This window comes from Blennius ocellaris, assembly GCF_963422515.1.
Source record: "Blennius ocellaris genome assembly, chromosome: 19".
Taxonomy (NCBI): Eukaryota; Metazoa; Chordata; class Actinopteri; order Blenniiformes; family Blenniidae; genus Blennius; species Blennius ocellaris.
The window spans coordinates 18,057,202-18,078,502 of NC_137668.1; the positions used below are offsets into that span (position 1 = coordinate 18,057,202).

At 43.7% G+C, this 21,301-nt stretch overlaps 1 protein-coding gene across 5 annotated transcripts in view; it reads left to right on the forward strand.

The window, feature by feature from the left end:
- Positions 1-1,772: 1,772 nt before the first annotated feature.
- The window catches only part of smarcd3b (SWI/SNF related BAF chromatin remodeling complex subunit D3b), a 45,284-nt gene continuing 25,755 nt past the window's right edge, over positions 1,773-21,301 (forward strand). For 4 of the 5 annotated variants that reach the window (XM_080514626.1, XM_080514627.1, XM_080514629.1 and 1 more), the window contains exon 1: positions 14,994-15,158. In XM_080514626.1, the coding sequence (XP_080370752.1) occupies positions 15,081-15,158 (78 nt within the window). In that variant the 5' untranslated portion in view covers positions 14,994-15,080. Of the gene's footprint in view, positions 1,881-14,993; positions 15,159-21,301 lie in introns of those variants that run through there. The other variant, XM_080514628.1, reaches the window with a different exon arrangement.

A 21,301-nucleotide genomic window follows, 5' to 3' on the forward strand; every position in this document is an offset into this window, starting at 1 on the left:
GTCACTGCAGAGAAGCAGGAGCCCGGGGGCATCTCTTTGGAAACCAAACGTTCGGGTTAGCATCCATCGGGTACATTTATGACTTTAAAGAAAAATGCTGTGTTCGACATTGGTCTCCAAGATGCTCATCAACACCCTGCACATGGAGGGAACCCACCGAGTATCACCGGTGAGAGCAGAAGCCGTCCGCAGAGCGCTGGATCGAAGCAGGTTCATAGAAACTTGACCAGAATATAAAGTATCACACTGATGTGTTTCGGAAAGCGCCTTCCAGACAGGAAGTCACTCGAGCCAGAGGCAACAGAGAAAGCATACTGCATGGACTGGACTTCACCTTGTTTAATGTCATTAAAGAGGATGCAGAGATGCTGGTCCTGAGGCCAAATTAGCAAGTTTGAAAATAAAGGACAAATAAATCCAGCGAGATTGTTTAAACCTTGCATATTTTTTTTGAGGAATTACATTAAATCAAGATTATAATGAGGAATTATTTTAATTGAATACTGGGTTTAAGTACCATAGAGAGAAATTGAAAGGGCACAATAAGCACAAATACAATCGTTATGAACGGCAGTGGCAGGGTATATTTTGAATTAAAGCCTCTAACTCGCTCCATCACAGCTCGGCTTGGTATTGCTTATTGATCCCAACTCCCACCAGAGATTATGTCGTTGAGGTGAACACATTGTCAGTGGCAGAGCGGTTCCAACTCTGAGAGAGGTTTTCCTCCTGCTACACAATGTTCAGAATAAGTTAAAAAATATTAATCATCACCAAGGACTGCACCCCAAACCACACCTCTCCTGATGCACATATACTTTGTCACAAGTAGTGACGGTTCCTAATGTGTTTCACATTATTACGCATCTATATCATATTTAGAATATAGTTTTTATATATATATATATATATATATATATATATATATATATATATATATATATATATATATATAAAGTAAAAGTCGAAATAGAAGATAAAGAAAATTTAATTTCCACTTAATTCTCGATGATTTTGACTTGTATATGGAGCTGTATGATAATTAAAAAAATTTTTTATCAAACACATGTTTTTCTTCTCATGAATGCCCTAATATTGTTCTGCAGAATGCAGTATGGACGTCAAGAATCAATATTATTGAAATTTGTTTTTGTTTTTGTTTTGTTTGTCTAAACAAACCATGGTGTGATCTTTATTCACAAAGTGGTCCAGGTCTGTTTTCGTGCTTAAGGGATCAGTCGGAGCTCCTTTGTTGCTGTGAAAAGGTTTTTTGTTTTTTTTTAACCTGCGTCTCTTTTGTTCTTCCACTTCACTCACACATCACAATAAAAAAAACGACCTCATCCGTGCGGCAGGATGAAGCGCAGTCGCCACGTCTGTGTGTTCAGTTGAATACATATTATTGTTCAAAATAATAATAATAATAATAATAATAAATCCGAAGAAGAAACCGAATTCAAACAAGAACGCTCGCTTGGTGATCATTTGCAGACATTCCCTGCCACTGGGTGATTTTTTTTATTTTTTCCCCCCACTTCTCCAGCAGAGACCGCGCCTGCGCTCCTGCTTCCTCCTTCCCGAACAAGGCTTCACCAATCCGGGCTCTGGCTCCATCCCCGGCTCGGCGTCCCACAGGCCAGCGCTAATAAGTCTCCTCGGCTGTCCAGTAATGGGGAAGTGAGGGAGGACAAGACCGCCGCTTGTGTGTGTGTGTTGAACGCCGTTGAAGGAAGTTAAAGCTTTTTTTTTTTTTTGTGCACGCCGCGCCGGACCGGACAGCTGCACACAGACACATCCGACAGTTGCTGTTGTTGAGTAGATCTTGTAGAAAAAAAAAAGAGAGAGAGAGAGAGAGAGAGCGCATAGTGATGGAGAGAAAGGTATGGACGCTTCTTGCTACCTTGTGTTACATTGCCGCGTTTGTTTGATTTTTTTTTTTTTTTTTTTTTTTTTTGCTTCTGTGTCCGCATCCACCATTGCAACTCTCCTGTCTTGTGTTTTCTGTTCTGAGCAGCAGGATCACCGGAGTTCTCTCCTCGTCTCGCTCTCATTTATTGTGCGCCTAGTTTTTTTTTAATTTATTTATTTTTTCCCCCCTATTCTAATCTGCTGGGTGAATTTCCACCTCGTGGTTAATTTTGTATTTTTTTTCCCTCCTCTCAGGCTTGATCAGTGTTATTGGTTGATGTGGTTTTTATTTATTTATTTATTTATTTTTGGGAGGAGGAGGAGGATGGGGGGGGGGGGTATTTCAGGCTTCAGTCGTCTGTCTGCATCATCACAGTCAGTGTGTAGTTGCAGCACCTCGCCGCCACCTCCACCTCCACCCCCACCACCCCTCTCTCTCTCTCTCTCTCTCTCCGTCTCTCCTCCACCCCTCCCCGGTTTTTGCAGCCGACGCAGACACCAGCCAGAGCGGCTTGTTAACCTTGACTGGTGTGGGAAACAGACACTTGAGGAGTGGAGAGAGAGGGAGAGAGAGATAGATAGAGAGCGAGAGCGAGAGAGACTGAACTGAAGCCCCCGCAGACAGTGCGCACCATCCATCCTTTTTTTTTTTTTACGCATGCCTTTAATTCATTACCCCTCTTCCCTCCCTTCCCTTTTTTTGATTCCTCCCCCGCTTTGATTCACAGTCACTGCTTCATGCACACGTTCAACCCCCCCCCCCCCTACAAGTGTGCAAAACATTAGATGTTGCAGGAAAAGTTTCAGTTTCACTGTGTTAATCTGGAGGGAGGTGGGGTGGTAGCAGCAGGGGGTGGGGGGGATCTGCTTCTGCTTCTGCTGATCCCAAGGAAAATCTAATTTTTGTAGTAATGCAGGAGTCAGCAACATATTCACTGGAGCTGAATCTTCTGTGTGACTGCAGCCTGGCCTTATAAAGGAGCCATTATCCTTTTCGTTGAAGGAATAGTTTTTTTTTTCTTTTTGGAAAAGGCTCCGGCCGTGTGAAATTAAACTAAAAGTAATCCGCGACTCCACACGACAGAGTAAAGACGGATGCTTAAGTTACATACAGAGCTGGACAGGTCGTATTCAGTACGCGTCCACATTTCATTTCAATTATTAGTGCATTTCAAAGAACAGGCCACGTCTTCCCAACTTTTCTGCTTCTGCCAGTTCCTATCGGAACCTTGTCGTGCCACACGTACTTCATCTCATGCCAAGTAGTAACTTTTGATTGAATTCTGGATTCCTGATGTTCTTCCTTAATATAACATATTGTAGCGGCTGTTCTGATCTAAAGGTAATAAAAAGCTCCTCTTGTGCTATAGAGTATTAGTCTTTATATCTAGTCTGCAGCTGTCATACTAGTACACATATAAGGTCCGTCACTGAAGCCTTTTTATCGTTTTAATTTGTCTCCATGGGAATCATAACACATTTTAATTTAAAACGGTTTGACGTCATGGGATGATTAACACTTTTACCCTCAAAATCCAAAGTTGAAGTTGATTCGTTCCTCTGAACTCCAGATATTTTCTGTAGGCCCCTAAAGCTTTCTGGTGTCCATCCATCCATCCATCCATCCATCCATCCATCCACTGACCTGTTAGCCTAGCTTGGCATAAGCACTGCAAATCTAAAGCAACGACTGAAATGATCAAATGTTTAATTCAAACTATGTTAAAAGCAAACGGTTGTTGCTTCATCTTGTGATCTAACTTTACCAAATCGATGGTTCAAATTATTTGGCAATAGACCAGACCAGAAATAAACATTTCCAGATGTGACTTTATCGGGATGTGTTGCACTTTAGCGTAAAGCTGCACCGTTTTCCCTGAACGTGCGATAATCTTGCCACGTAACGAAATGATCTGCAATAGATATCAACTTTATATTGTGTATCATGTTGATAATAGCAAACCCATTTGCTCTGATGGTTAACGGTGCTCTCTCTCTTCACACCAGCGCTGACTGGGCTCTACTTGGGGTTTACTTTCCATCACATCACAGCATTTCAGTTGTTTTTGGTCATTTTTTCCTCCATATTTGTGTTTCTAACTTCCCCTCTGTCGCCACCGGGTTTGAAATAACTTTGCAGTAATGAAGTGGAATACGATCCGAGGTGTTATTTTTTCGGAAAACGACCCCGGTTCATGAGGCGTTTTGTGTGGCAGCTTCCTGTGCGGTTCGATCTCCTGTGCGTGAATAATTGACATATTGTCCGTGGAGTGAAAGGCGAGCTGCCGCAGGTGGAAACACGATCATTGTATAGAAACGCACGTCCGAAAACCTTCCAGGCCGAGGGAGCCGTTTCGGTGCTATTTTAGTCTTTCCTTTTTGCTGGTTGTCGTGACTTTAGTTGTTGTTTTGTCGGGCTTCAAGCAGAACTGTTGTTTCTGTCCGCATATCGAACACGGAGGTAAACCAGTGTGGTCACTTAGCGGTGATGTAATTAGTCAGTTGATCAAGTTTTCAACATTTCTAAGCAGCGGGATGTGACGCACATTTCAACTGATAAATAAGAGTCACTGGAAGGGCCAGGGAACCACTACCGAGGGGCTGAAGAGCCACATGTGGCTCCACTGGGTCCATGGTGTGCATGTGCACTGCTATTAACAACACTGCTTCATCTGATTGGCCAAATATGTTCTGAATGGACAGAAAGCTAATATATCACAGCTCAATCAGTCTTTTGGCAGCATGTACTGCACATTGTGCATGTCGATATCACAACAACCATTTAATTTGTGATGTCGTTCAGCCCCATTATCAGTTTTTAGGTTTGAGTATTTGGCAACTAAATGTGGCGTCGTCAGTAAGATCTGTTGTCAATCTGTTGAGCCAGTAGCTTTTTTTCGAGTTTTCGATTTTCAACTACACCTGAATTAAGTAGCTTGTCTTGACACAAGTTCCATGATTAAGCTATGTTACGATAACGGTAACATTTGACTCGCAAAATTACAGTGAGTTTAAAATGTTAGTCCGATTTTGAGATGAATTGATTACTTGTGCATTCGTGCAGCTTCCAACTGGGAACGTTACGAGTTGAGGGAGACCCATTTCCCAGTCTGCAGCTTTCATTTAGACGATAAAAACAAACGGCAGCGCTCCTGCTTCATTCCAGAGGGGTCCAGAAAAGTCGTCTTGTCGTCACGCACATCAGCCAAGAGGAAATTCAAGACGAGTCTGGTTCACTGAAGTGTTGAGAGGAAGAGCAGTCATTTATTTCTCGGAGTGAGAGCAAAAATAAGGTGGAAATGACTTATTTATGTACAGACTGAGTGCATTTCATAACTTGTCTGTAAAACCGCTGTCAGGTTGAGTAACGTCAGTCCGGCTGCAGGAGCTTCCTTGTGGAAGCTCATAGCTCCATGTTTCCACCTGGGAAGTGGGAATTTTCCCATTTCCCTGAAGACGACAGCACCTTTTAAAAGACAAATATTTGTACACTGGATAGAAACTGTAGTAAACAAGTAGACCAGCTGCTTATGATAAGTCACTTCAGGTAAAGATCCGTATTAAAAGACATAAACAAAACTAAATAGAAACAACTTGATCAGACGGGAAAAGCTGAGCCGGATGATTATCTATTAAATAATTCTCCGTTTTCATTAAACCTTGTACTAATTAAATCTCACACGCGTGCGTCTTTGCTGCTTTTTGATTAATTATTTTCCGTACATCTTAAGACGTTATTCGAATATTTAATTACGCTGCCGTCGTCTCGCTGTGTCTCTGAGCTGCATGTCGGTGAAACGAGAAGCACTCAGGATCCTGGCTTTTCTTTACCGCTGTGCTTGTATATTAACTGTAAATGTGCCCGTCCAATACACCCACCCCCCCACCCCCCTCACCCCACACTCTCCATTTCCTTCCTGCTCTGACTTTTATGTCTGATGTTGACTTATGGAGGACTTGGTGACTCAGCTCCTTGCTGATTCCACAGCGCTATCAGATGTTCTTCATTTTGATGCTGTTTACAAATCATATTCAGGCACCTGGGTGCAAATAGTCGCCGCAGAGCATTGCGTAACTGTGGTTTTTATAGAAAAATGGCTGCGTGCACGTGTTAGTTCTTTCCATGGATTCAGTGTCTCCAGAAGTGATTTCCTTCGTATTTCCATGGAGTTTTTCCATGTAAGATACACACCACATTCCTCGGTAGCTTCTACGTTTTCCTCTTTGCACAGTGAAACTGAGTGTGAGTCACAAGAAGCTTTTTCAAGCTGACATTTTCTGTAAAAAAAAAAAAATAGGTCTCCGGAACCAGAATAGCCGAGCTTAAACTGCAGTCTTCCCTGACCCAGCTTCTGGCACAGATATTCCTTTCTTCAGTAGAAAGAACAGAGGCATTAGTATGCGAGGTGCCATCACAGCTTCTGAGGTCTGATCGGGGATCAGAGGACCAGCTCCTTTTTACAGCAAAACACACACACACACACACACACACACACACACATTGTGTTCACTCATGTTTGAAATTCTCATTGGGACACGCATCAAGGTCCATCAGAGCTTCTCATGAGTTTGTCAAACTTATTTTTCGCACTGTTTCCCTCACCTGCTGCAGTGAAAGTGATTAATCAGACTGGACACACATGTACACACACACAGAGACACACACACACTGGCTCTGTATCCTAAATAGTATGTCACCCAATTAAATGCTCGCTGGCTTTGTGTTTTGCGTTATTTGCAGGGATAAATGGACAATGGAGGACTTCCTTTTTTCTTTTTTCTTTTGGGTTGACGAGGAATGTGTTGGCTCGATTTCTGTGTGTTACCCTGGAAACAAATGAGCTTCCTGTTAAACTCTGAAAAATTTGTGATTTTATTGGCCAGCAGAGCTGGAACAGAGTGTGATTTTCATCATTAACTTGTGATTTCGGTGCTTGTTTCAAAGAAATTAATGGGGTGAGAAAAAAAAAAAAAATCACATCAGCTGCTACTTGTCTTTATTTTGTATGATTTGCTTTGCTGGATATCTCAGTTTTTACAATTAACTCCTTCTACATCTCACATTTTACATTTTAAATGCAAAAGCAGGACATTCACTTGTAAAAAAAAAAAAAAAAAAAGTAATTAGTCAAAGCTTTCAGGCAAGTTTTGCATACTGCTATTATGCGACACACGGCTCTTTTAAATGCCACAAGTAAAGATTAATTTCCCTATAAACTCCATTTTCACTCTGCTCTGTGAGATTATAGATTTAAGTAGAGGGCTTTGTAACCTAATTTCACATGCGGCCCTCTCTGCCCAGCAACAGATTATCAACATTTTCTTTTTTTTTTTTAATCCCTTATATTACCTGAAGCCCTCAGTTGATGTATACGTGTGCGCATCTGTTTTTGACTCTTGTATATTGCTTTTTCAGGCGTTTATTGCTCCCATTTATAATGCAGGTAATGAGATTGTGCTCTGGGCTCTGAGACAAAGCGTCTGGGTCCTGGTGGTGCTACAGTTCACCGAGTGGATGGTTTGACCCAATTAGACTCTAGCGCTCGATATTGCACCGCGTTCTGTGTGTCTGTGTGTGTAGTTTGGTGCAGTCGAACATTTATGAGCTGCAGTGTGTGAGTGTGTGTGTGTGTGGATAGCAGAGCTGCTGTTCACACTTATAAATGCGAATAAATGTCAATGTGCCATTTTGGCTGGAAAAGTTCTTAATTATTTATAGTGGGGGAGGCGGCAAAACGATTTTCTTAAAGTGTGAGCTAGAGCTGCAGTGTTGCCTTTACCCACAGCACGTCTGTATGAACAAGTGTGTCGTTGTGGCTTTCCACGGATCATTTAATATGCAAATGTTTTTTTTCCCGCAAACCGTTTGTGAATGCAAGAAGACCCAATAAGATGAAATTCCTTCAGTTATACAGTAAATGTCCATTTATCTTTTGATCTGTCCCACATTATGGCCTGAAAAAAAAAAAAAGGTTTTCCATGTATTCCGTCGTCAAATTGAATGCTTTTCTTTTTGTGGAAAACAGTATTGAATGTCTGATGACTCACATCTGCACTAGTGGGCGTTTCCTAATTCTCCATCTAATAGAAATTGTCGTGCAGCCTCACCTGAGCATCTCCTTCTTTAAAAGGGGTTTGCGTAATGGACCGGCTAATTTTGATGAACTTATTAGAAACGGCTTCTGTCGTTGCATCAAAGATGACGCGACGGTGTGAGTTCACTCTCTAGGATTTGAAGCAGCTGTGATGCAGCTCGGTTCCTGATTACAACACGCCTTCAGCTGAAATAGAAACCTTCTTGTGTTATTTCACACGACAGTGGCGGTTTTGATTTTCCCGAAAACGGCTCCCGCTGTGCAACGTTTTCAAACCGCACCGTTTCTGCGTGTGACTGGTCCGCTAAGCGGCGGAACGCTCAACCCTTTGCCGTTGACAGGAATGCAAATTGGTACGTTCATCATCCCGGTGTGAGGCGCCGCTTCACTGTCATGTGCCTGCCCGCCACTAGTCGGAGCTCCAGAGCCATCGGACAGTGGCCACGGGACTTCAATCTCACGAAAAAGAAGAAGAGGAGATTATGACGGGGGAAAAAATGCTAAAATGGCTAAAATATCTAAAACTCAACTGTGAGTGAAAGTTTAACAGATGAAGAAAAAAAAAAAGTTAAAATACTGAACATGGCTAAAATGATTCAAATGACCAAAAAAGTTTGAATCCAAAAATGGATCTTGGCTAAAAAATAAACCAAAAATAAAACCTTAAACCATTCAAAAGCTCAAAATATGAATTGTCGTTGATTTAAGGAAAAATCTAAAACTTTATGGTTTGTGTTATCCTCATTTAACGATCGTGCGATTGCACATTGCGGACTAGTGGCCTGTCATAGAAACTACATTGTTTCTTGTTCTTTTTGTATTACGGTCGTCATCCTCTGCACCGTTACTTTTACCAAAATGATTTCCGTGTTCAGGAGACCTATCTTATCTCGTCTATCTCATGGGCGGTACATGTGAAAGCATCATTTGGCTTGTTAAGTGATTGAAAGCTTGTAAACAATAATGGAGTCTCCTCTGTTTACATCTGGATTGGCTTGCTTTCATTGGAATTGTAGAACCTTGAAGCTTTCAGTTGTTTTGCTGGACTTTGAAGGCACCGCACATTGTTGCATAAACATCCAGCCTGCAATGCAACACTGCTCCCAAAAGACGCTGCACAAACTGTTTAATCCCGCATTTATCTGGTCGTATTGCATGATGTGAGAGCCCAGCTTTGTGCGTCTCGTGTTCCACTGGTACGGTGGAGTCACAGAGCGCAGCATCGATTTTTCTAAAAATATAAACCTGTCAATCTTTTCAAAACAAAAACCAGAAGGTCACTTTTACTGGGAGGTTTTTTTTTTTTCTTCCCGGAATCGTCGTCTGATGAAAACAAACGTTCATAGGACAATGCTGAACCAACGTTGCAGATCATTTCAGATATGTCCTTCTAAGTGTAATACTTGACGTTTTCATACAAATAGGCTAATGTGGATCAGTGACCGTTTTGGAAAGCCGGTCTGAGCAGAGTTGTCACAGCTCTCCCGGACGCTCTTGGCCAGAATAATTGTCTCTTCATCTCCGGACCGACGACCAGACATGGCGGCGTGCCTCCCCGGCTCGTTCCTCATCTCGCTCTCCGTTCTGCCCTCGATCTGTCGCCTCTCTCTCCCATCCTGAGCGAGCAGAGCGGCGCTGAAAGATCGGGGCTGAAGCAGCTTTTGGATGTGGCGTAGGAAAGAAGAGAGAGAGAGAGAGAGAGAGAGAGAGAGAAAGAGCGAGAGAGTTTGAGCTGGAGAAATTACACACAGTGTCCTGCCAGTTTTCATATTTCATCCGGTGGAGTTTGATTCACTGTGTTTGTGTCGGCGTTGATCCCGGTGACCTCGGCCATGACTAACCCAGCAGTGAGTTGGTTCTCTCGCCCCTTCTTTCCCACTCTTTACAGTTCGCCTCTGAAATCACTCCTCCGCTCAGTTCGCCAGCTGCTGCTCCAGTTTTTGAAGTTTTTGCACCCCGGTTGGTTGCTGAGCCCCCAAACGCGGGTGCAGATTATCCCGTTGCCATGGCTACGGCAAACAGGAAACGGCCCCGGAGCAGGTAACGCTTCGGGCTCCTCCCGGCGAGCTTGTGTGTGTGTGTGTGTGTGTGTGTGTGTGTGTGTCGCTCGCGGGGAGAAAGTTGGCTCATTATAGCTGCGTCGTCTTTCCATCTGCTCCCACAATGCCCGCTTCTTTCAGAGCGGCGGGAGCCCAAGCGTAAACGGCGCTCCGGATAGAGATGCTTTGTCCCAAATCGGGCCCCCTGAAATCCAAGGTCGACTCTAAACTCCTTATCTGCGGCTTCTTAGGTGAGGTACTTAACATACCTCCACAACAGGAATATCTGCGGGAAGAGTGCGGCTTTGTGCGAGCCTTCGCCGCCTCGCACCGCATTGTCCAAAATCGCTTTGAACACCAAATATCAACAGATGCTCTATTATCAAGCGACCGTCGTTTTTTTCTCTCTCTCTCTCTCGCTTTCTCTGCAGGTTCTTCTTCATTACATATGCCTAGCTGCAAGAAATCACTGCTGAAATGTACTTCTCTGCCGGCTAATCCGCACTCGGTGAAGGTGCAGGCCTGCGTGCTTTGTACAGTCGCTTTGATGCCGGCCGACGGCTATTGAGTAGCTTTTCCGAGAGCTCTGGCCTTTAAGCAGCTTGAGCTGGGTTTTGTCTGCAGCTCTTCGACTGAAGAAAGAGAGGAGAGAGAGGCCCAGCAGTGGGAGGGAATCAGACCCCCCCCCCCCGTGCCCTCGGTACAGTCTGTATTCCCCCTTGTGCGCCCCATCTGTCCGTGACAATAACGTTGACGGGGGCAGGTTCATGATTTCTGGTATGTAAACGCTGCCACTGGGAGCCGAACGTGAGGCTCCAGCGTGACATTTTTTTTTTTTTTTTGCCTCTGACAATATTCCCCTTTTTTTCTCGTTCGGCGAGGCGAGTGTAGAATACAAGGCCGAAACCACGTCGCTGAGGATTTCCTCTTTCTTTCCTTTCTTTCGGCGTCGTGTAAACACTGACGTCAGGCTGCTATGAAAATCCTCGCACGCAGATATTTTTGGAGGAACTGAGTGAGAATAACAGTTAATCTCGTATTGGTGATTTAATGAATGGTGCACCAAAGTAAATGGTAATTAAAGAGGAAAAATATTATAAAAGTTGTGTTTTCTAGTGTTTTAACTTTCTATTTTTAAACAGGGCTAATCATATTTAGTGTACTTTTTTTGGTAAATAACACGATGTATTGTAGGACAATTGTACAGAGAGGCTAAAACCCCTTGAGAACATTTTTTTAAACTAAAAACTGTTAAATATGTGTCCTCAGTTTTTTTGTTTTTGCAAGACGGTTGTTTTTACAATTGACATTTAATGGTGTATCTTTATACGGACTTCAGCAAAAACCTTTGAGTCAAAATGTTGAATTTATTAGTTGGCACAATCAATATCAGAGCTGTAAAGTAGAAGCTTCACTTAATCTTAGATTGTATTAAATAGGCTGTTGAAGAAGTTGCTGGTCTATTTTGTGTGAATACAAACTCGTATGTCAACAAACCATTACAGCTTGAATCAAATAAATATCTTCTCACTGAGCTTTCTTCACATTCGACCGTCTTCATGAGGACTGTGAAGGAATTGATCACATTCAATGACACCTGGTTTAATCTTTACTTTAGATCAAGAAACAGACAAAATGAAATTGTTGGAGTTGAATTATGCCATTAAAACATAATGTTTTAGGGCTGAATTTATTCCAAATGGACGAAAGATGAAGGAAAACTATGAACTTTAGCTGATTACAGACGTAGACTACATACACTTATTAGATTAGGAATAGCCAGTTCATTCATAAGGTAATAAACAAATACAGAAAATTACAGCTATTTTCATAACGGATAAATTGGCCAAGTCGCTTTCAGGTATTGTTCTTCTGCACCAGTATTTTTCTTTGTCTTGTATCTCTTAAAATGGGTTACAGCTCTAAAAATGTTTACGTTGAATTGTGTTGTTTTTTTTATGAATACTGACATGTGAAGAAGGATTTTCTGCTTCCATGAACACAGAGGAATGGGGTGGTGGAGGGGAAAAAATTATTTGATTGTTGTAATATGACTATTACTGCTGGCTCTTACACGGGAGATTGTCATTCTGAAGGTTTTTATCAAGGCCTGTATGAATGAGCAAAGGCTTCCAGTATTTACTGGGATCTTGTACATTGTCTTTTGTTCAGGAGTTGATGGGGCAGCTGGTATTTATTGCAGAGTTGAGAACAGTGCTTGTGCTGTTTGTGTGGCGAGTTCTTTGTCTTCCTCGTGTGGCCAAATGAGGAAGTGTAGATTTAAAAAAATATATGTTTAAAGAATCTGAAGAAATTCAATTTGATTGGAATGGGAAGGAAAAAAATCTGTTGTGAATCAATATTTTGTCGTACTTTGTGTGCTGTGTTTCGGAGTTTATGCTCTGTGGTTGATTGGGATTTATTCTATCGAGGGCTCTCCGCCACCTCAGGATGCCGGTTTGCTCCCCCTCTTGGTCATTAATAACACTACTGCAGCTCCCTTACCCCCTGCTAGCCCCCCCCTCTGCCTCCCTCTGCCCCCTCCCGCCTGCTATACTAAGGACATTACCATTTGGTGAGCCTGACTGGCTTTTGGTGAGGGAGACGATGGGGCTCCAGCAGGGGGTACTGCTGCGCTCAAGCCTCTCTTTTAGCATGGCCGCCCGGGCTGCTGGATCTCTTTGTTATCATTTGAACGCCCAACGTGTCGCTGCTGGAGGGGCGGGAGACTGACACAGTGGAACACGAGCTCCTCAGAGCTGAGCTCTTCCCCTTGTGGAGAAGTGAGACTCCGTGCCTCTGAGTGATTAACAACAGTTCCACGGCGTGTTGTGGAATTGAACCGGCGAAGGTTTGGGCAGTTTTAAACTTCGCAATTTTGAAAGCAGCAGTACCCCCATTTAGACAGCAGGTGTCAGCAGCACGCAGACTAACGCTTGGCGACCTGTCAGAAGCGTGGCAGGGCCCACTTTTCTTATCAATATCTTCATCATAAGAACTGTGAGGGGCGGGGGGGAGGAGCATTTTTAGACTGCTGCTACTTCCCCCCCTCGCGCGTGAGACTAGCGTGGGTCTGAATTTGAGACGCAGTGCATCCTGCAGAAGGTCATGACCTCTGAACTAGAGGTCACACACCCAGTGAGCAGCTGTCCACTATTGCACACTTTTACGGTCAATGTTGTTCAAGAGTGAAGCCAGCAGGTTTGACAACCTAAAACGTTCCCTTATTAAAGGACAGATTCAGTGCTAATTGACATATAATATCCGGGTGTTTTTTTGTTTCGTTTTTTTTTCCTACTCTGACACCCGCTCCGGCACTTTCCCACTGTTCTTTGCACCCGCAGAACAAGAGGAAGTAGAAACAATAACTGTGACAATTTGCCTTCATGTGTCACGAAGCCAAGCCCCCTTCTTGAGCCTTGCCCCACTTCACCTCCTTTGTCATTCAAATAACCTCATGAATATTTCACTCCTCTGATCTGACTGGAGGAGGGAGGAGGAGACGGGGAGGGCGAGGGCGAGGAGCCGGGGCGACGGAGCAGGCTTGAAAAGAGTCATAATGTTCAGCGTGGCGTGGTTTTAGCCGGAGTAATGACCGGTGTGCCGACGGGCCAGGGATCACACGTGTGTGTGTGTGTGTGTGTGTGTGTGTGTGTGTGTGTGTGTGTGTGTGTGTGTGTGTGTGTGTGTGTGTGTGTGTGTGTGTGTGTGTGTGTGTGTGTGTGTGTGTGTGTGTGTGTGTGTGTGTGTGTGTGTGTGTGTGTGTGTGTGTGTGTGTGTGTGTGTGTGTGTGTGTGTGTGTAATTAGACTGTGAGACTGCATGTTATGTCACAACGTGGAAAAGCACAGAAACAACTCCTCAATGACTCTTTTCTTTGCTGCCTCTGTCCGTGAAGTGACAGTGTATCGTTTTGGGTTTTTTATTTCATTGTTGTTTGAGTTGGGGGTGTTTCTTGTTTGTGCAGGGGGTGAAGAAAAAAAAAAAATCACAGCATGACCTGATTGCATGTGTCAAGTGACACAGTCACCTTGCTGCTCAGGCCGGCCTGTTTGTTTGCCACGACAGTGTAGCCACGGCCGGAGTGCAGCCTGCCAGAGACGACTACTGGGTGAAAGGTAAAAGCTAATGAGGCAACCGGAGGAAGCGGTTGTAACCTACGAATGCACCTTGACAGAAGTGCAGGAAGCGAAGGCGCTCTTCACTTGGCCTCTTCGCCGTCCGTTTGAAGAGGCTTCCGGGAACACACGAGCGTGTGATCAATTCTCTGAAGTGGCTCTGGATTGTCATTCACCCCCCCCCCCCCCCCCCCCCGTCATTAACCCCGCTTCATATATGGCAGTTTGCACATGCGGTAATGAGATGCGGCGTGGCCCCTTTAAGAGCCCAATGTCCTTTTTTTGAGAATGAGCCCAGACTCTGGGCTGTGTGTGTGTGTGTGTGTGTGTGTGTGTGTGTGTGCCGGCTCCGGCCTCCGGGTTGGTCACTACAGGGGAGGGGGGGTAGGGTGAGGGGCTGCAGCAGAGGAATGGCTCCCCAGCCCCCCTCTCGGTTCAGACCAAATGGCAGCTTCACCGCGCTGCATGCTCTTATCTACCAAAGGAATGCAACAGCTGTGCAGGGGAGCGGCATGGTGGGCTGGCTGAAACCCCCCTGCCAGACCCCCGCATGGCTTCTCCTCTCTCTCTCTCTCTCTCCCTCTCTCTCTTTCTCTATCCCTCCCCTCTCTACACCACCACCCCCACCTCCAAGCGACGTGCAGGGCTCCTGAAAGGCAGCTCAACTAAAAAGTGAGCGAGACACAGTGAGAGACAGTCACGGCCCTGCTGCACATTCAAAACAGAGGGAGGAGAGGGAGGGAAGAGAGAGAGAGAGAGAGAGAGAGAAGGAGAGTCAGGGACAGGCAGTGCTGAAAAGGAGAGCACAAAGAGAAGGAAAGTGGAGCAGGGGAGGGGAACAGGAGGCTGGGAGAAGGGAGAGGGAAAGACAAAAGAAGGAGAAGGGGAGACATAGCGGGGTGAACGGAGGGGACTGAGCAAATGGCTACGGAGGAGACGGCGGGGGGAGCCAGGAAAGCCACCAAGAGCAAACTGTTTGAGTTCCTGGTCCATGGAGTGGTGAGTGGCGCTGTCCGTCTTTCCCGTGAAGCGAGCTGGGCTCTGGCATGCATCGTCTCTCTGTATGTATGTGTGTGTGTCTGTGTGTGTGTGTCTGTGTGTGTGTGTGTGTGTGTGTGTGCATGAGTCGGCGCAGCCTCAGCAGCAGCAGCAGTGGCAGTCTGTGTGTGAGAGATAGCTGGGTAAAAGCTTGGCCATGTGAAGGTTATTTCCAGCCCCCCTCCCTCCCTCTCTCTCTCTCTTGCTCTCTCTCTCTCTCTCTCTCTCTCTCTCTCGCTCTCTCTCTCGCGCTCTCTGGATCCCAGCCTGTTAGGAGACGGCTTGAGAAGTGGAGCAGCCTGGATGGATGGATGGATGGATGGTTGGATGGATGGATGGATGGATGGATGGATGGATGGAGCTGAGAAGGATGGGGAGCAGAGGAGCTCTAACACACACTCGCATAGATACAGATTTTTTTTTTTTTAAAGGAAAATTGTAGAAATAGAAGCTCAGCAGCAGGAGGAGGAGGAGGAAGAGGAGGAGGAGGAGGAGGGAGAAAAGCAGCCAGCTCCCCCTTTGGCTGACGGAGGAGCAGACTGAGCATGCTTCTCTGGGAGTCACAGACAGACAGAGGAGGGAAATGACGAGTCCACTCAAAACAACACAAGTCGGAGGAGCTTTTCCTGGCGGCGCGTCGTTTGTGGAAGCATTTGAACCTGTGAGGTCACAAAGACCATTATAAATAAAGAAGGACGTAGTGTGGTGGATGGAGGAGAGGCAGGCGGCCAGGTCCTGGAAATTCGCACGGAACAATCGGCCCATTCATGTGAGGCGAGCGTGAAATGTCAAGTCAAGTGTTGCTGGTGGTTAGAGGTTAGGCAACTGTTACCCTGCGCTTTAATCACACCAGCCTCACCAGTGCTTCTGTGTCGGCGGCGGGGAAAACGGACTTCCAAGGGCGCCGTGAGAGTCTCCCCCATGTTGGAACTTTTAGCACTCAATTGTATAAACAGACCTGCGACCCTAAAAAAATGAAGCCTTCAGGAGTCGTGTTCCCTTTTTTAAAAAATTTCATGCATCGAAATAACAGTGTTTGAAATTTTTGTTTGTACAATTCCACATATTTATTCTTCTTATCTCCGGTATCCAAGTTTGCTAAAAGTCTGCAGCCTGCAGCTCTAGAGCCACGCGTGGCTCCTCGGGTCCCCTGTATTGGTTCTCAACCGCTCTGAAAATGAAACATGTTTACGTAGAACATGTTTTTCTGCATACCTGGCTTCTTTTCAAAAAGACTGTCCTGGCTAAAATGGTTAAAAAAGGCTAAAATTACAAAAAAAACACAATGTTAGGAGGATTGGCTAAAAACGATCAAATGTTTGAAACGGTCAAAAATGGAGTAAAAACAGGTCAAAATGACCAAGCAGAATCAGTTGAAACAGCAAAATTGTTAATTGCAGTCATAACTACAAAAATACATAAGTAACTTTACAAGCTGTGTGATTATGATTAAACAGATTTTGTGGCTCCAGAAGTATTTTATTTTGGCGTAAAGTAAAAAAAAAAAACAAACCCAGTCTCTTGATGGGAAAGGTTACAGACTCCTAGTCTAGACTGTGATATTTCCTCAGCACTGTTTTCTCACACTATCGACGGAGACGACGAGGAGCGAAGGGGAAAAACAAGAGTTCAAGACCGCTCGTTTGATACATGGACTCTTTTGGACAAAAAGCTATTTAGTCGCCGTCCTGTGAAGGAAAATCCTGCAATCTGGGAGAGACAATGATGCTTGAAAATGCAGGGGGGGGAAAAGAAACTTTCAACATCTTGATAAAGCAAAGTCTCACAATCGCCTCCAATCCGGAGAGAGGATATTATTCCCTCTTGTTCAGTTTATGAATTATTTCGTGCTTCATTTCAATATAATCACGTGATCAGTATTAATCGTTCGTTAATCAATAGCTGAAGACGGAAGAGGTGGAAATTTACAGCATTTCTCAAGAAGCATCAAATCTGAGTTGCACGCGGGAGGGTTTTGTGTTTTACTATTCGATGTAAAGTCAACTTGAAGCACCTTGAACTCATCTCGTGGCCCGTGTGCAGCCTGGGATCGAAGCCGGAGCTCAGGCCATTAATCAACATGAGGCGGATTAAATGTTTATTGTTACAACATTAATGTCACATCTTGGAATCAATGAGTTGCAACAAAGAAGCTTCTCGCAGTTGAGTACGTGCCGTTTCTCCGTCTGAATACTTCCAACAATTTCACTCCATTTTCGGGCCGATCTCCAAAGGATTAATTAAGAAAGCAATCAATGGCGGCCTCACCGCCGTCATAAATAGACGCTGTTGTTCCTGCCCTCTGCTGAACTCTCTCTCTCCTCTACGCTGATCCTGAAACTTGGCATCTCCTCCTCACCTCCTCAAGTACGCCCGGAAGGTCGCAGAGACTGACAGCGTGTGTTTGTCAGAGACTTTTTTTTTTTTTACGTCTTAAAGTCTCCCAACTTTGTTTGATGGAGTTCAGGTTTGAGACCTAACTCCATTTTAATCAGTGCTGACGTCGGGCGGAGTGACACCGGCGAGATTTATACACTGTAACAAGATGAGGTATTGTCTCTTTGACAGGAGCGGTCATTACAGGGGCTCCGGCGCTGAAGCCCCGCGCACCGAGACCGACTTTAGGAAACAATGGAGCAGGTGATTGATGAGCCAGATGAGCGCGTCCTCTCAACAGACCAATTAACCTTGATGAGGCTCGGGCTGCTCCAAGCCAAATATTTCCCCCCGCTTAGTCGTCGTCCCCCCCCTCCTTCTCTTCTCTTTTCCTCTTTGTCTCCCACATGTTTTTTTTAAGATGGGGAAAAAAAAAAAAAATCTGGTTCGTAACAGTTGCGGCACGTTTTTTCTCGCCGTGTGTTCTGCGGAATGGAGAAATATTTATACTTCGGGATATGAAAGCGAGTATTGTTCGCTTGTGGCGAGCCGTGACGTTTTCCTTCCTTTCGATGCGAAAACACACACACGCACGCACACACGGATGCATTGACACGCCTGAGACGGACACAAGTGAAGCTGCTCCTGAAGGTCGTCGTGTTCTGGCCTCCCGAAATTCACTAAAAATTTGTAGGCGGAGGTAAAGACTGACAGGCAGGAGTGGAAATAACTAATCACCACAGGTGGAAACTGTCTGTACATTTGTGTGTATTCAGGGTTAAAAGTACCTGCAGTCAGTATACACACACGGATCAGACAGTAGATGAATATACATCTAATGTAAAGAAGGAATTCTCTCTGTTAAAGGAGTAAACGTTTTGGCGACAAACGTGCAAAAGGTCTGAATGTTAATTTAAAATCGTGCGCGTACTTTATCATTTTAACAGTAATGTAAGTGCTTTTAAGTGTGAGTAGAATGACATACTTGATAAAACTCCAAGTACAAGTATTATTAATATTAATGTACCCTTGCATGTTTACTCATGTGTTATTGTAAAGAAGTCTGTGATGTTGTGTACAATTCACACATGTAAATCATTAGTTGCTATCAAGTGCGCTCACAATTTGAAGCTCAAATCTATTACTTGCATTCTTACAGCAAATGGATTTAATCTTTCAGCAGACTTTATTTTGGATTTTACTATATATTCAAAAAATTTTAATATGGACTTTATGGTTCATTGGTGATCAAATAGAGAGATGGATTATTAGATTAAATGCCCGCCACAGATTTATTTTCTTGTATTTGCGCATAGTAGTAAAATGTCAGTGATTGGTGGGCTGACGTCTCTTCCCCCTCCTCTCTCATGATGTCTCGCCTCCCCCGGCGGGTGTGGAGGTCAGCGAGGGTTGTGGCGAGAGGAAAAGCCTTCCAGCGCTCTGCGTGGGAAACCCCGATAAGCCAAACGGTGATATGAGACACGACTTTGTCTCCTGCGGAAGAGAGAAAACTTGACTTTTTTCTGGACTCTTTTCATGAATTAGTTTTATCCTCTATGGAAAACCTCGCCACCATTCATTTTCATTGAAATGACTTGCTGCCAAAGAGTTCGCCAACATCGAATCTTGTGAAAGAAACTTTTCAGACTTTACGGTATTCTCAAAAACACCTCAGCCGTGTTTAGGTGGAGAGGAAGATCTGGAAATAGAAGCACGTGGAAACGTTTGCAGCTATTTATGTCCATCAAATCACCTTGCTTGATGTTTAAGGTTGATCAGAATCCTATTTAATTCGATAAACCATGAAATATTGTAACACAACTGTGGGGACTGTTATTTAGAAACTGATCTGTATGACTTTTTCCACAATGGATTCCCACAATCAAAGACGTTGAAGCAAAAATGTACAAAAGTTTTGACGAAGAAAAGTAAACAATGTGCACAAATATCAAATTTTAGTCCAAAATTCCTTAAAAAAATTTTTTTGCAGACTGTTGATCAATCTATTTTTTTGCTGAAAGTCAAATATGATGTGAAAATTGTACTCCCTCTCTTTGAGTCTGCGGAGGTTCTTGTCAGACAAAACAAAACATTCGAGGACGTCGCCTTGGCATTTTTGTAGCATTTTCTGTCAGTTTCTAGACATAACTCTCAAATAATGCATTTAAATAAATCGTATCAAGTTTCATTTCTGCTTTTATATGAATATATCAACCAGATTTGGATGTGAAATAAGTGATAAGAATAGAAAACACATTGACGATGCTAACTACTGGGGAATAACTTGTAATTTGGGTGAAAAGTTAATTAGTCTCTGATGAATCTGATACATTTTCAGACAATTAATTCACCAAATGCAGATTGAAACACGGAAGTAAAACAATGTGAGCAAATGCCAAGAATCCAATCTTTAAAAATGAAATCTATAATCTCCAAATTCATCTCAGTATTTGTTTTAATGTATTATTGTGAAGTACAAGTTTTGATTTGACTTATTTACTGACGTAAAAGTTAAAAAAACATCAATTATAGATTCTGAAAAGTGTAATTATTGATCATGTCTGCATGTGTACACACAAATTACAGCTAATCTGACTGTAGTACTACGTTATAATACATGTCAGGAAAGACACAGATCAGGATTCAATGCATTTAACCATTATTGTTTTAGCTTGATCTCTCTTGAATTGATAAACTTGTAGATGTTGATAAGTTTGGAGAAAGTAAAGGGGGAAAAATGCACAGATATTTGTGGTCAAAGAAGTGGAAGCAAAACGTCAACAGAAAAAATGAATACTCCAATAAAATACCTGAAACCACTGAGGTACACTTCGGTTAGAATGCCTCCAGTTTCATCACATTTAAACTTCAGTATGGATGAATAGTCCCAATCTTGCAGAATTTAAGATGCGAAATAAATCAAGTATTTGCCAAGTTCATTCGCTCCGTGATCCAGATTCTCCGGGTTCGTCTCGAGGGTCAAGATGCGTATTTCATCTATTTTAATAGAAAGTCGTGTTGATCAGTTCGTCTTTGATCACAAACCATCAACACTGAAAGCGTGGCCTCCACTCCAGAGGTGACAATCAAAGTAATGCTCAGAGTGAGAAAGCTTTATTAGATAAAACTTATGTAACATTGTACTGAAAGCCCAACAAACACATTCAAATTAATTTCCGTGATTATAGGCTCAAACTAAGCAATATTTTGAGTTTAAAATAAAAAAAATCCCCATTTTGCATGTTGATTTATTATTGTTGCTGCACTCTTTGCGTCAGTGTCACATCCAAAGTGAATAACAAAACGTGAGCATTGATTTTGTGACTGTGAATTGGATATAAAATGTTTCCCGCTGAAGAGGAACCTCATCCTTCTTTTCTTTTTTTTTTTTTATGAGCTTTCAGGGCTGCGATCGAAGCCTTTTGAGGGGCCATTCATGTAACAGCCCACAGACTCATATGTTTAGTTCAGTGTGGGTTAAGTTTGGCCTCTTCAAATCCCTCCAGCCTTCCCAGAGATGCCAACACACTTCTCAGATATCCATCCACATGGCAGATTCGATTGCTGGCTGGCTGGCAGAGCTCCGGGCAGAGTGTTGGAGTGAGTTCAGCAGGTCAGATTATAGAGTGCCGCTCATTGTGTGTGTGTGTGTTTGTGTTTGTGTGTGTGTAGATTTACATTATCCAGCTCTGGTTTTCTATATCAGTTATTCGGGAGGCTGGAATTCT